This window comes from Vespula vulgaris, chromosome 1 (genome assembly GCF_905475345.1).
Source record: "Vespula vulgaris chromosome 1, iyVesVulg1.1, whole genome shotgun sequence".
NCBI lineage: Eukaryota > Metazoa > Arthropoda > Insecta > Hymenoptera > Vespidae > Vespula > Vespula vulgaris.
Genome location: NC_066586.1, coordinates 5,915,414 through 5,929,117, shown reverse-complemented (window position 1 = coordinate 5,929,117; position 13,704 = coordinate 5,915,414). Strand labels below are relative to the sequence as shown.

Below are 13,704 nucleotides of genomic sequence, written 5' to 3'. Positions count from 1 at the left end.
CAAACAGCTGTTTCCAGATGTCACTACATATGTGCCTTTAAGATTTGTCCAGATTCGTTATTAATCAGGTTAAGTGCGTGACTAAATTGCGTTTGATTCTTAAAAAAATTTATTGTTATAATTCTATTTAATTTTATACGGGTTTGTGAATGTTCTTCTTAATGTTTTTTATTAGGAAATAAATAATATCATTTATATACTCGTGTAATTATAATTCTACAAAATGTTTTTTGTTTATATATCTGTTTCTTATTTCAGTGAATAAAACGAAAAAATGACAGAGCATGGTATACAAAGTGAAAGTGATGAAGGAGAAATTAAATCTGATTTTGGAGAAAATCTAGATGAAGAATTGCAATCTTTACCGCATGCATTACAACTTATACGTAAAATGCGTGAGCATATTAAGTGGCAACGTAAAAAGATAAAAAAATTACGTAATAAATTACAAGAACAGGTATTCATAACAATTGTATCTAAAATTAATCTCTTCAATTAGTTATCTTATATAAATATTATATTTATAGAAAAATCGAATGAGGAATAAAAGTTTCATAGAGTATGGTACTCAAACAGATCCTTTAGAATGTGAAAATAAATATCTAATACAAAATTGGGATCTAAGTAACAATAAAAAATCAAATAGTTTAATCGAACAAGTAAAACAAGTAGCAGAATCTGCATTATTGCAGACTGGTTTTGTATATGAGGAAACATCAGGATTATATTATGATTATAATACAGGATATTATTATGACGCTGTAAATTATTATTTTTCATATAAAATTATTAATTATGAATTATATTGAAAACAATGTAATATCAAATATATTTTATAGAAACAAGGACTTTATTATGATGGAAATAATGGAACGTATTATTATTACGACGAAAGCAGTAAAACATATAAGTTCCACAGCCATGCGCACACAGTTGTCAACAATATTGCACATTCCCAAGAAACTAAAAAGGAAAAAAAATCAGATGGCAAAAAGGCAAACAAGGTTAATAAAAAGTTTAAGGATATAAGAATACAAAACCTTAAAATTCATAAAAATGTAAAAGGTGTATATATTTGCACATATTTGACATTGTGTATATTTGACTTTTATTTGGTTTCAGGTTTTGGATGAGATAAATGAGTTAATAAGTGGACTTTCAAATATAAAAATTGAAAGATACAGACGTCATGCCCTAGGTAATTATCTTATGCTTTTAATATGCACACATATCTCTCTTGTAGGATACGGTGAAAAAACGCAAACTCGCTCAAGATGGAGAGAGCTTAAAAGAAGATGAGCCCGAAGAGGGTGAATGCTCGGACAGCGATAGCGAACAGAGCTCTTATAACGTTACACCAGAATTGTCCACAAATAGTGAGACTGAGAATGAGGAGGAACAAGGTCAAAAGATAATTTTTTCATTTTTATTTCAACAGATCTCATGTTATATCTAAATATATTTATTTTGTTATAGATAATATTAACTCTGTTCTCAAAAAATATATATATATTAAAGAAATGTAAATCTATTTTTGTTTTAGATATTGCAAAAACATATCCACCATGTATGAGAATAATAGTGAAAGAAACAAACCTTCCAAAATTAAAAGTTGGCTCACTTTTCCTTGTAGCATACACCGGTGGTTCAATGGGTAAAGAAGGAGATCATTCTGTCATAATACCAGATATAAATGTCAGTAAGGTATGTAATAAGAGAGATCGTAGATAGTATCTTTGACGTCATATCGGATAGTGAATACACGATTACATAATATCTGACGAACGATAACGATTTTAGCATCACGCACGATTCCTCTACAACGAGACAACAAATTCTTATTGGATAGTAGATTCGGGTTCGAGGAATGGTACATATTTAAATGGAAAAAGATTATCTGTAGCTAAACAAGAATCCGAATCGTACGAGATAATACATGGTTCGATCATTCAAGTGGGCGGTACAAAATTATTGTGTCATATACATAACGGGAATGAAACTTGCGGTCATTGTGAGCCGGGATTGGTACAGCACAATGTAAACACAGAAGAGAATGTATTCTCGAGAAGGAATCTTCATAAACAAGAACTGAGAAGGTTAAAGACAAAATTCGGCGTAGAAAAAGATAACGTTGCTTCTGCCAGTCAATTGGCAAGTGGTTATCGGGATAGAGCTCAAGCTCGCAGACAGTGTGTTGGTTCTTCAAATCATCATGCCAAGACAGAACAAAGTTCGATCGACACGTGAGTGAAGATTATTAAATGTTACATCAAAGCGTAAATTAATATAATTCTTATTCGCGTATTTATCTTACAGATCGATAACAAAAGATAATCGAGGATTTAAATTACTATCTAAAATGGGATGGTCCGAAGGTCGTTCTCTAGGAAAGGATGGCGACGGTAGAACCGAACCGGTGAGTACTTTTATTTTGTACATAAATTTATAATATGAACGAAGCGTAAGAGAAAATAATCGAAAGATACAAAAGATAAATGATAACTATCAACATTTCTTTTATTTAATGCTACAAAATTGAACTCTTATTTCTATAGAACGTAGTAGATAGACAGTAAAGAATTAGGTCAGTGTGTAGAAAATAAACACACTTTAATATGCTCGATCGTTAATCGTAGAAATTTAACGATGCAAAATCCACAATTCAAACACGACCTATTTTTTCAAGACAAAAACAACTCGTTCGGTCATATTCCTTCTTTAATTTTGTAAATTAGATTCAATCTGGACTATATATTTGTTCTCTCTCTCTCTCTCACTTTCTCCCTCCCTCTCTCTTTTTCTCTTTTTTCTTCTTCGTCCGACTAGGATAACTACGACGACGAGGACGAGGACGACGACGACGATGATGACGACGGCAGCAAAACGAGTTCAGACCGTACGAGCAGAGCATTCATATGATAACGAGCGTAACTCCTGTGAAATGTATAGAATAGTTGTAGGAAAGAGAGGGTAGAAGAGGAAAGAGAATTATCCCACACACACACACACACACACACACACACACACACACACACACTACTCTCTTTAAGATGAGAAAGAGATAGAGAGAGAAAGCAAGTGCCTGATGTCGAAGGGACGAACGGCAATGTTGAGAGGGACTCTGTGGAAATGAATGCAAATGTATTGAAATCCAAATCATTATTTTGTCTAGACGCATCGTATGCTCTATTGCACCCCGACCATCTCTCTCTCTCTCTCCCCCTCCCTCCCACCCTCTCTCTCTCTCTCTCTGTCTCATTCGCTCGCTCGCTCTTCGTCTGCAGAATTTAGCTGCTCGATGGGACGAACGTGGATTAAAGGATTTCTTCTCTCTCTTCTCTTTTGCACTTCGTGATCGCGAACCTAATTTTGTTATTCTTCTTCCTCGTTTCTTTCTTTCTTCGTATTTCGAATGTTTCTCCGATCCGATTTTTTTTTCTTTTTTTTTTTTTTTTAACAATGTACGAAAACTTTTGCCATTGTGAGATGACTATTGGAAGTACCGGCTGTCTCTCTCTTCCTTTCTCTCTCTCTCTCTTTCTATCTATCTTTCTCTTTCTCTTTCTCCCCTTCCTCTTCCTCTCTTCCTCCCCTTTTTTGTCCTCTTATTTGCTCGTAAAACTCGGCGGATCCTTAAGACGATCGAAGATGTACAACACAGTAGGTCGGGCATATAAATGAGAGAATGTATTTTTAGCTTGTCGCCTCGTCGTCGCATTCTTTTCTTTTTCGTCGTTCACTCGCGAGATCGAGAGTTTGACGAGGTGCGTTGTACTTTGGAATGAATGAGCAAAGAAAAAAAAAGAAAACAGAATAAATAAGAATAAAGTAGGAATGACGAAGAAAGGAATAGAAATTTAATCGATCGAGTAAGTTTTTATTTAATTTTTCGTCCTTTTGCGAGAACGACTTTAATCGTGACCTTTAATTTCTTCTTTTTCTTTTTATTTTTCTAAATAACAGATTAGACGAAGAAGCATTTTCTTTTACATCGGTTTTTTTACATTCTTTTCGAAGCAAATAGCTGCACTTTCTTTATCGAGAACGACGAAAACGAATTCGCAAGTGCATTTCGCACGATTCTGACCTACATCGTAAACGGAAAATGTAGGAAGAAACTCTGGAAAGAGACAGAGGTGAAGATATCCTTGGAAAGGGTTCGTTTTTCCTTCGGGAAAACCGTAAAGCGGACATTGTAAAGCCGAGGAATAACGATTGCTAGTAAACCGCGAGGACGTGATAAAGTATAAAATCGTGAAAAGGGAGAAGAGATCGCCCTTACGGAAAAGGGCAACGCTTTCGTCGATATCTCCTTGACGGGTTCATTTATTTGAGTGCTTCGATCGAACAACAAATTTTTTTATGGTCTACCTTGTAGTGAACGATACTTTGAAGAAAAAGAAATTGTATTAGAATAGGAAAACTTCTTTAATCGTTTATTTAATTATATTAAATGTCATTGGATTAGTTAAATTCATGTTTTTTTTTGATAATTAAACATTTAATATGAATTAAAGTTAATAAAGAAATAAACGATAGATTTAATGCAATAAAGAAGAAGGTTCATTTTATTTATTTATTTATTCATTATTATACGTACTAGCATCGAACGTATCTTCGATATACAAATATGTATTTAAGTATTAAATATTAAACAACTAAATGACGATACCAAAAATATTCTTAAAATATTAAATATTTAAAAAATATTTTAATGCTTGAACCGTATTCGAACTAGAATGAATGTTTTTTTCGCGACGAATTGTATAGTCGATTCTGGGACTGCATTCGTTAACTACAACAATTTCATTTTATGGACATTCAGGTGCGTATCCGATAGGATGTTGAAAGCGTCGTTTCTATCTTCGATAGCACCCTTTTTTACGATTTACATCCACTTCTATATTGCTTCGGCATTTTACAGCTTGAGTCTTGGAAGAGGTGCTTGATTAATGACGCTGTAAATAATCTAAAGTATTTCAACGAAAACAATGAATCCGTTCCTTGGTGCTTCCATAAAATTTGTTTTTTCTTTCTCCTCTATCTCTCGAATAGCTAACCCTCGTTTAAAAAAAAGGATTCAGTCTTTCGAAAGATCGTTTTTCTTTCTTCTTTTTATATTACAAATTAATCTTCTAACAGCAACAATTTCTTCTTTCGATTATATATAAAAGATCATGTTTCATTAGAAATCGTATCTTTTCAATTTGTGTTCCTATTCGATAAAATCAATGGAAAATTATTCAATTCGATATAGAAGAAATAATACGAATAAAAGTCTTTTTTTTTTGATGGTCCGTTCTCTGAAAATATCACGAAATTATAGCGAATATATCGAAATGGAATTAACGACGTTACGATTTAGTAAGAGTACATTTGTGTAGGAAAGATGATAATAAAAGGAGCGTAAGGATTGGTAAGAATGAAAAAGAAGAAGGAATAGAGGAGGAGAAGAGTGGATCTTGACAAGTCGACTTTATTTCTCGGTCGAACCTGTTGCTGGCATATCCAGCATTGCCTTCTTCTTCAGTCCTTCTCACCTTCTATTGGACGTTCTTCCCTTTCTTCCGGCGAGAGTAAGCAAGCAAGCAAGCAAGCAAGCAAGCAAGAAAGAAAGAAAGAAAAAAGATAGATAGATAGATACATAGATAGATAGATAGATAGATAGATAGATAGACAGATAGATAGGTAGAAAGAAAGAAAGAAAGAAAGAGGGAGAAGAGGAAAAAGAGTTCCGGAAGGGCAGGAAAGAGGAAGGGTCTGAAGGACGCGACGGAAGTCAAAGACTATGCATCCATGGAAAGCCCTGCCGCGGGCGGTATAACGAAACGCAAGGTCGTCTCGATATTATGTAATGCTACAAAAGAAAGAGAGAGAGAGAGAAGAGGACCTCGAGTATAGTTACGAATACGTAAGGATACTAGAGGAAGATCCATCTCCTTTCTACCTTTCTCTCTAGCATCTCTCCGTTTCTCTTTCCTCGCCTGAGGCGAGCCATTGTCTTCTTTTAAAATTCGCTATGCTTGCACGAAAAATTGAGATCGCTGTTTAAAAATTTGAACAAGAGATGATGCGCGAAGTATTTTATTTTTTATTGTTAAAAGATTATTTTTATATAAATAATGTCGAACGATAAATTATCGTTATCGTATTTTTCGGAGATCGTTTTAGTCTAGGGTAGGTCTAATTTGATTTTTTTGCAGTAATAGATAGATAGAATAGTACGGTGTATGGAAGGCAAGAATGTAAGAGAACGTTGGTATTTAATGAAGAAGGAGGAAGAGAGAGAGAGAGAGAGAGAGAGAGAGAGAGAGAGAGAGAGAGAGAGAGAGAGAGAGAGAGAGAGAGAGAGAGAGAGAGAGAGAGAGAGAGAGAGAGGTCGTCGTAGTCAAGCTATTCTAAAGGGGTGCGGGAGGCAACAGGTGGGAATCCACAGTCACAAATAAATCCAACACGAGCGTCTCTAACGTCTAGACGACGATCCGCTGACTAAATGTGGATACAAGATTACCGTGTCATTTCTCTCCCTTTCGTTATCCTTATTTCAATCTTCCTTTTCGAAGACAAAGGAAGACAGAGAGAGAGAGAGAGAGAGAGAGAGAGAGAGAGAGAGAGAGAGAGAGAGAGAGAGAGAGAGAGAGAGAGGAAAGAATGATTCGAATAAAAATATTGATAATAGGAAACTGTCAGTAAAATATTTAATAATCGTTTCGAACGATTATTTTAATCTTTAGGATAGAGGTTAAAGTTCGTAGGTCGAAAGAAACTGTTGACGATCGTGTTCTTTAAAGAGAGAGAGAGAGAGAGAGAGATAAACAGAGAAAGAGACATGTCAAACATATTGACATTTATCAAACAACATGTTAAGGGTAGATTCGTTAGATTAGCTAGATTATAACCGGACTTCACCGGATCAATTTTCCTTTTAGAGAGATATTAATCGCGATAAATAACGCCGTGGTGAAAATGTTTATTCATTCTTTTATCGTTTAATACCGAGATAAATGCATAAGGTCGACAAAAAACGACGAAGTATCTTTATTCTTTCGATTTGTGGAGGGAGGAAGGAGGAAGGTTTGGCTGAGGAAGGGGATAGAAGAAATAAAGAGATGGCAGAAAATTAACGGTGGTGTGATGCATAGGTTCGATGGTCGGAGAAGGTGGTCAGACAGAACGCGGACGCATAATGTTGTGCATACACGAGGGTAAGTGCACACGTGCGCGCATAACCGCGTCTCGGTTTAACGTCCGTCTATCCGTCCGTCCATCCATCCGTCTGTTCGTCCGTCTGCTCGTTCGTTCGTTCGTTCGTTCGTTCGTTCATTCGTCTGTTCGTATGTTTGTATGTTCGTATGTTCGTATGTTCGTCCGCCGCCCCGTACGTGTACCATCGGCTACACATAACGTTAGCTAACTAGGAATATACGATCCAGGAGTAGGAGCAAGCCGGTCGATCGGTCTAGACGAGGTGTGCGTACACGTTCCGCATAGCGCACGTTGCGCGAACAATCGCCCGGACCCGACACACAAATATGTACAATGAGAGAGGGAATAGGACGGGTGGTAAGGCTAGTATGAGAGAGAGAGAGAGAGAGAGAGAGAAAGAGAGAGAGAGATATCTATTAATTACAACGCGCCAGCAGTACATGACGCACCGACTGTGGTCGAACGTACGTCGAGACAGGCCAAACTAATTAAACGATCCGCCGATATATAGATAATCGAATATGCGTTAACCCTGTCTTCTTCGCTATCCCCGAAGAGGATCTTTTATTTCTTTGATTTGCTCGTTAGAATCCCCCAGCGTCCATTTATGTATATCCTAGGGGTTTAGAATATAACGACAGTAATCCCTCGTTTGATCCTCGTAAGAGCCAATCAAAAGGAATAAGGTTGATAATCTTAAAAATCGGAAGCTTACGTTTTTAGTCGGACTTTTTGATAATAAGAAGATTTTTCAAAAATTCAGTAGATAGTTCAATACGTTTTAAGCTCGTAAAAGTGAATCTTAAGGTATATATCTATATGTATATATACGTGCCGTATATAGATAGCTAGCTACTCGACGTTATTCCGCTTCGGGCAACTGGATTTTAACGTAGGTGGAGATGCGACCGCGGAAAAGAGAAATAAAGAGGATGCGACGGGACGAAAAATGACAAGAGGTATCGTGTGGTCAAAGTCAAGTCGAGGAGTTCCCGTCGTAGGATGGAGCATTCTATCGTTGCGCGGATTTTTCGTATCGTTCGAGTCTTCTTCGATCGGTATGGTACTCCGTGACGCGGCCACAGGAGGTTTCCGTTCGGACTGACGCACGGATTCTCGAGTTTTAGCTATCCCGATGAAGCGGCTACGAACGAATAGACACGGCGAGTACAATACGTCATCTAGGTTGGCCTATCACCACCAGACGGCTTCCGTTTGGGTAAACACGCATGCAACAACGTACACACATCAACGCGACGCGAGTGGATCGACGTTAGCGCGCGCAGGACGCTCGAGGCTTCACCGACGAGCATCTAGGGACATCCATCACAGGATTATCGCACGAGCACGGTGGTAACACGCGTGCTCTCCTCAGGAAGTATATGGAACGCTCCCCTGACGTCTCCGATACGTCTATGCCTCCTGTACCTGTCTGTCTTCATCTCTCTCATATACATTCTCTCTCTCTCTCTCTGTGTATTCCCTTGTCCTCTCTCCCTTTACTCGATCTTCCATACCGCATGTTCCCTGTGTCTATTCTCTCTTGGAGCCTCGTCTGCGCGCAGACGATCGCGCCGCATGCTATCTATACATGTATATGTCTAGTTTAGTCTACGGACTCTCTACACTCTATAGACAACCAAACACTAATTAATTCTCTGCAAACACGACGACTCCACTAAACGAGCAGAAGATCCCTTTTCTCCTTCTCTCCGAGATATACTCCAGTCTCGCCGTTGGTTCGCGTTAATCTCGCGAAGATCTCTCGATAGTAGCTTCGTCTACCGTCTTACTTCTTCCCTCCCTACACGCCTCTATCGAATAAATCTTTTTCAGATGGATAGATAACTGTTATTATTTCTCCTCGTTTCGAAAAAAGCCAGGAAGGTCCGTTCAGAGAATCGAACTTTTTGGCTAAACTCGTAGGGTGAAAGCCTGTCCTGAAGAGATGAGACACGACGTAAGGGATAGAAAACGGAACGTTGAATTGGAGTTGCCGGTGGAAATGCCGAGAGAGAAAGAGAGAGAGTAGAAGCAAAGAGAAGTCTGTGACGTTTATTTCAGAGAGCTACGACGGCTCTTGGTAGCGACCGGAGGCGACGGCGGACACACCGGCGGCGTTGTAAACGAGCAAAGTTTCGAACCCAATATGCTGTCTCCGCGCATGGAAGCCCACATTCAACCTGTCAAGGTGCGACGACAACGACTACTACGACCGCAGTAGTGGTGTACACGTGCTACCACCTCTTACACCCCCGTCTCCGGTAATGCCAGACGGGCAAACCGGGACAAACTTTCGAACTGGCACAGACCGTCTGGCACACTACCACCGTCCTCTTCCTCCTCCTCCTCCTCCTCCTCCCTTTCCTCTTCTTCTTCTTCCTCCGGAAGGAGAACCTGCGAATTCCCAATATGTTATTGTACGTCTGCCGGCACCGTTTTGTCTGTCCAAGCCCCAATGTCTATCGGAGAACAAATGAAACTGAGCGAGAGAGAGAGAGAGAGAGAGAGAGAGAGAGAGAGAGAGAGAAGGGGAGAGTCTGCTTTCCCGATCCAGGAATTTCCTTTTCCGCACGTCCTGCATCAAAGATGACCACGCTTTCGCGTTCGTGTCCTTTTCGTTCTAGACATTTCCTAGCTTCTTTCCGGATAACAAACTCTAATTCAAAAGGGATATCTGATCTTTTTTCTCTCATACGTCTCTTGAAAAAAAGAAGAGGAAGTTGGACAAATGTACGACACAAGTTGTTAAGGTTTCTTTAAAGAAAGTATAAAAAGGAAGGAAGAACGTCATCAAGGTCGACGACGAATGGATAGAGCGATGAATTGACGGAGGCGACGAATGAGCGTACGCATTCGAATACGCGCACGCATCAAGAGCTCGTCCAAAGTTAAACGATGCTAGTGGAGTAGACGTCGAGTGTTAGACGTCGCGCCGTGCTCGTAGCTGGCGACTGCCGGTTGGCGGGCGTTAATCGGTAATCGTCACGGTGCATTGCCTCCCATCCAAACGTTTTGCCCTATTTGCCTATTTTCCTAGAAGACGGATCCGAACTTTGAAAGCGTACTCGGATAAAACTTATTTTGCGGTGAGATCGTAGAGAGATCTGGGTCGCGACACCTGGAAGGAACGAGAATAGTTTCGCTCGCAGACGGTTAACGTCGGTCGCCGTTTCGTATGAAAGTTTGAAACGACGACGGTTTCGTCGTCTCTTTCTATTCCCCTCTCTCTCTGTCTCTCTCCCTCGATACTCTTCTACCTCTAGTCGTTCTCTTGCAATTCTTGCATTTATCGATCGATCGACGTAACCCAGACGTTCTCGGTTCTATCGTTCCAAAAGAAAACATCATTGTGTCTTTGGTTCAAGGGAGATCATACATTTTTATTATTATTAAAATCGATAAACTTTCTTATCCTCTCGCTCTTATCCACGTAAATATATAAGCTAGGATGTACCTCGTTAGCGTGACTCCGCCGAGACGGAACATTTTAGTCTCCTATATTTTAATCTCCTTCGTCAGCTTTTTAGACGACGAGCGACGAGGTATTAAAGTTTCAACGTAATTCTATTCGAAACATGGATTATGTTTTCGCAGGAAACTCGTCTCGTCTCAAATAGAACGAGTCTGGTCCGTTTTCTCGTCGTGATTCGACCGAGCGCCGACTGTGTCACGGCATAGATTATAACGAGCGGCCGCGACAATGATGTGTTATAGCATATAAGTGGTCTAGACGATCCAGATGGATGTATCATCGTCGTTGAGTTGTCGTTGGCGGTTTTGGCGTCAGTGTCGACGTCGGTCTGCTCTACGCCGTTCCTTGACACGAAGCTATCTGCCAAGGAACAAGTGGTTTTCCGCATTGGCCGTCTTTTCTCTCTCTCTCTCTCTCTCTCTGTCTATCTCTCTATCTCTATCCTTCTGTCTCTGTCTCTCTCTCCCCTCTTTCGCTAAATTCTCGTCCTCTCGAACACGGTTGGACGAATAAATTGGATGCGTTAATTCTTTGCAATGACGATTTTCTTGAGAACAGTCGCAGTTAACTTCTTTCAACTTCCCTCGTTTTCTCGATCAAAGCGACGAGTTCATTCGCCGTCGTTCCTTTCCACTTCCCTTCTTTTCCATTTCCGCCTACCTCCGTTTTGCTATTTCCGTCCCTTTTTCTCTTTTATCCAAGTAAGTCAAGTGATGGCGGCGGCAGTAGACAGGGCCTCATTTTCAAGCCAGACGGGTACAGTACTTGTCCCAAATACGGTCGAGAGAGTTTTTGTCGGCTTAAAACTGGCAGGGTACCTTACTCCGAAATGAAATTTTTTTAAATCGCTCTCCACCGTTCCCCGAATCTTTATCCTAGTCTACCGAAGCTAACATTTTTAATTAACTATTCATACAATTACTTACGAGATGCGAATGAGTTTGCGGACGAAATAGCAAAGTTTTGGTCTCGGGGTATCTCGCTTTTCGACGACGTTTAAAGGATTGACCGAGGAAAGAAAGCTGCTGCATTTACCAACGAAATAACGAGTTACTCGCTTAGAAAATTCTAATCCTAGGGCATTGTACGAGTGACGTGCTCGACGTACTCGAAATCTTTCTCGACTGAGCTTTTTTGGTGGCTGCTGTTGGAGATGGAGGAGGAGGAGGAGGAGCAGCAGGCGTACCACCCATAATTTCTCTCATTTTCCACGATGCGCTCTTCTCTACTAGGCGTTTCTTTTTCTCTTTCCTTTTAGCCAAGTAAGTCAAGTGACGGCGCCGGTGGAATAGGGCCTCATTTACAGCCCAGACGAGGGAGAACACTTGGCCCAAATACTGGCTGAAGAGAGAATGTACCCGGGTTCCACCGTAGAGCCGGTTAAAATCTGGAAGCGGTTCCCTCTCGACGATAAGAATCCTCGCCGAAAGAGACACGAACCTTCTCTCTCTTTCTCTCTCTCTCTCTCTTTCTCTTTTAATCTATGATTTTTAAAAGACCCGATTCTTCCAGAGCTGAATTCTTCAAACTCTGAGATATAAGATCCGTCCTGCCTCGGAGGATGATCCGCGGAAGCGTGACCGTCTGAAAATGAAAGAACCATCGTCTAATTCGAATTAGCATAAATCCCGCCGGAGGCGGGAAATCTATTTAAAACTTCAAGCTCGTAACTCTTCGTCGTGTCGATAAAGCGCTTCGTTTCGAGTCTCGGCCGGTCTCCGAGAAGTAAGATTAAGGACGAAACGTGCGAGGAGATTCGAGGAAACTAGCGATACTAAAAATTTACCGAGTCAAATTCGCGGAAGGTTGGATACGATTTGCATTTGGTCGCGACAGACGGCCGAAAACGCAGCCGGACGAATACTTTGATCGTGCAGACTCGGCCAGACAGTTTATCAAGACCGACGAAGCCACGTCTCGTCCAAGTAGGAAAGGATTTGCATAGATATCTCGGCCCGAGCTTCATTCTATTTTACAGCCGGCACGTATTAGCGCCTTCCAACCTCCTCCCCAACGAGATTACCTCCCTCCTCCACGTCCTCCTTCTCCATCTCCTCCTCCCTTCTCCCCTCCTTATCAACCCTCCTTTTCTCTTTCGCTTCGACTCGGATTTTCGACGTTATCGTCATTCTCTTGTCTACCAGTTTGTCTTTTTCCCCTTTTTTCTTTCCTTTTCTTTCTTTCTTTTTCCTTTTTTTAAATTATCATCGTCTTGTTTTGCTTCTATTTTTCCAGATAGCTATATCAAACAATCCAAACAAGAGCGGCTTTGGTGCGATCGAATCGGACTTTCCTACGGTCGAATTGGATTCAAACGTTGAGAAGAAGCAGGCAAGATGGCGAAAGGCTCAACAACGTTACAATCAAATTACGGAGTAATCACTAGGAGAAAATGTTCTAATCGCATTTCAACGATTCTCTTTATATTTTTATTGACGAGATTCTAAGGAAGATATTGTTACGTCTAATGTAAATAAATAACAAAAGTAAGGCATCTTTGAATCTTCGTACTTTATCGAAGATCTTTTTAAGTTTGTCAAAGAAAAAGAAGAAGAAACAGAAGAAGAAGAAGAAGAAGAAGAAGAAGAAAGAGAGGAGATCGCTTCTGGATCCATAACGACGCAGCTTCTCTAGCAAGTCCGCTCGTTCTCCGACGATATTTATAAAGCAAACTTGGCGGTGCAAAGACCTCGCAAGGGAGTGCTAGTGAGTAAGAAAGAGATAGATAGATAGATAGAGAGACAGAGAGAGAAAGAGTCGGAATAAGCCGTAAGTTTAGGCCAAGCCCTTAACTCCTTTGGCACATCAACGCTGTCTTCATAATAAACTCGGAGCATCATGGTGGATCGTTACTTTTCCGACATCGTCAGAAAATCATTCGTACCATCAAAATGTGTTGTTGCCATTGGCAAAAGTACACATTTTTTTTTCTTTCGGTCGACTTGAGAAATATATTGAAAATATATTTCTTTAGATAAAAAGAAAGATAAGATAAAAAAATTGATTAGTTGAATATAAACGTA

The 13,704-nt window shown here is 40.1% G+C and overlaps 1 protein-coding gene across 9 annotated transcripts; it reads left to right on the top strand.

Annotated features, from left to right (window-relative positions):
* The first annotated feature begins 13 nt into the window (after positions 1 to 13).
* Positions 14 to 13,175, top strand: LOC127066403 (angiogenic factor with G patch and FHA domains 1). Of its 9 annotated transcripts, none has more exons than XM_051000157.1 (10): positions 14 to 141; positions 259 to 457; positions 528 to 761; positions 840 to 1,004; positions 1,244 to 1,403; positions 1,544 to 1,704; positions 1,801 to 2,243; positions 2,317 to 2,416; positions 9,271 to 9,397; positions 12,917 to 13,175. In XM_051000157.1, exons 2-10 carry the CDS (start codon positions 275 to 277, stop codon positions 13,000 to 13,002), a joined length of 1,659 nt encoding a protein of 552 aa, XP_050856114.1. In that variant the 5' UTR covers positions 14 to 141; positions 259 to 274; the 3' UTR covers positions 13,003 to 13,175. The 9 variants fall into 9 exon arrangements, 7 of the variants coding, with proteins under 7 accessions (XP_050856114.1, XP_050856282.1, XP_050856611.1 ...); XM_051000325.1 differs by lacking the exon at positions 1,244 to 1,403 and adding an exon at positions 1,123 to 1,198; XR_007782460.1 differs by lacking the exons at positions 9,271 to 9,397; positions 12,917 to 13,175 and adding exons at positions 8,103 to 8,264; positions 8,334 to 9,034 and having other exon boundaries at positions 15 to 141.
* The last annotated feature ends 529 nt before the right edge of the window (positions 13,176 to 13,704 follow it).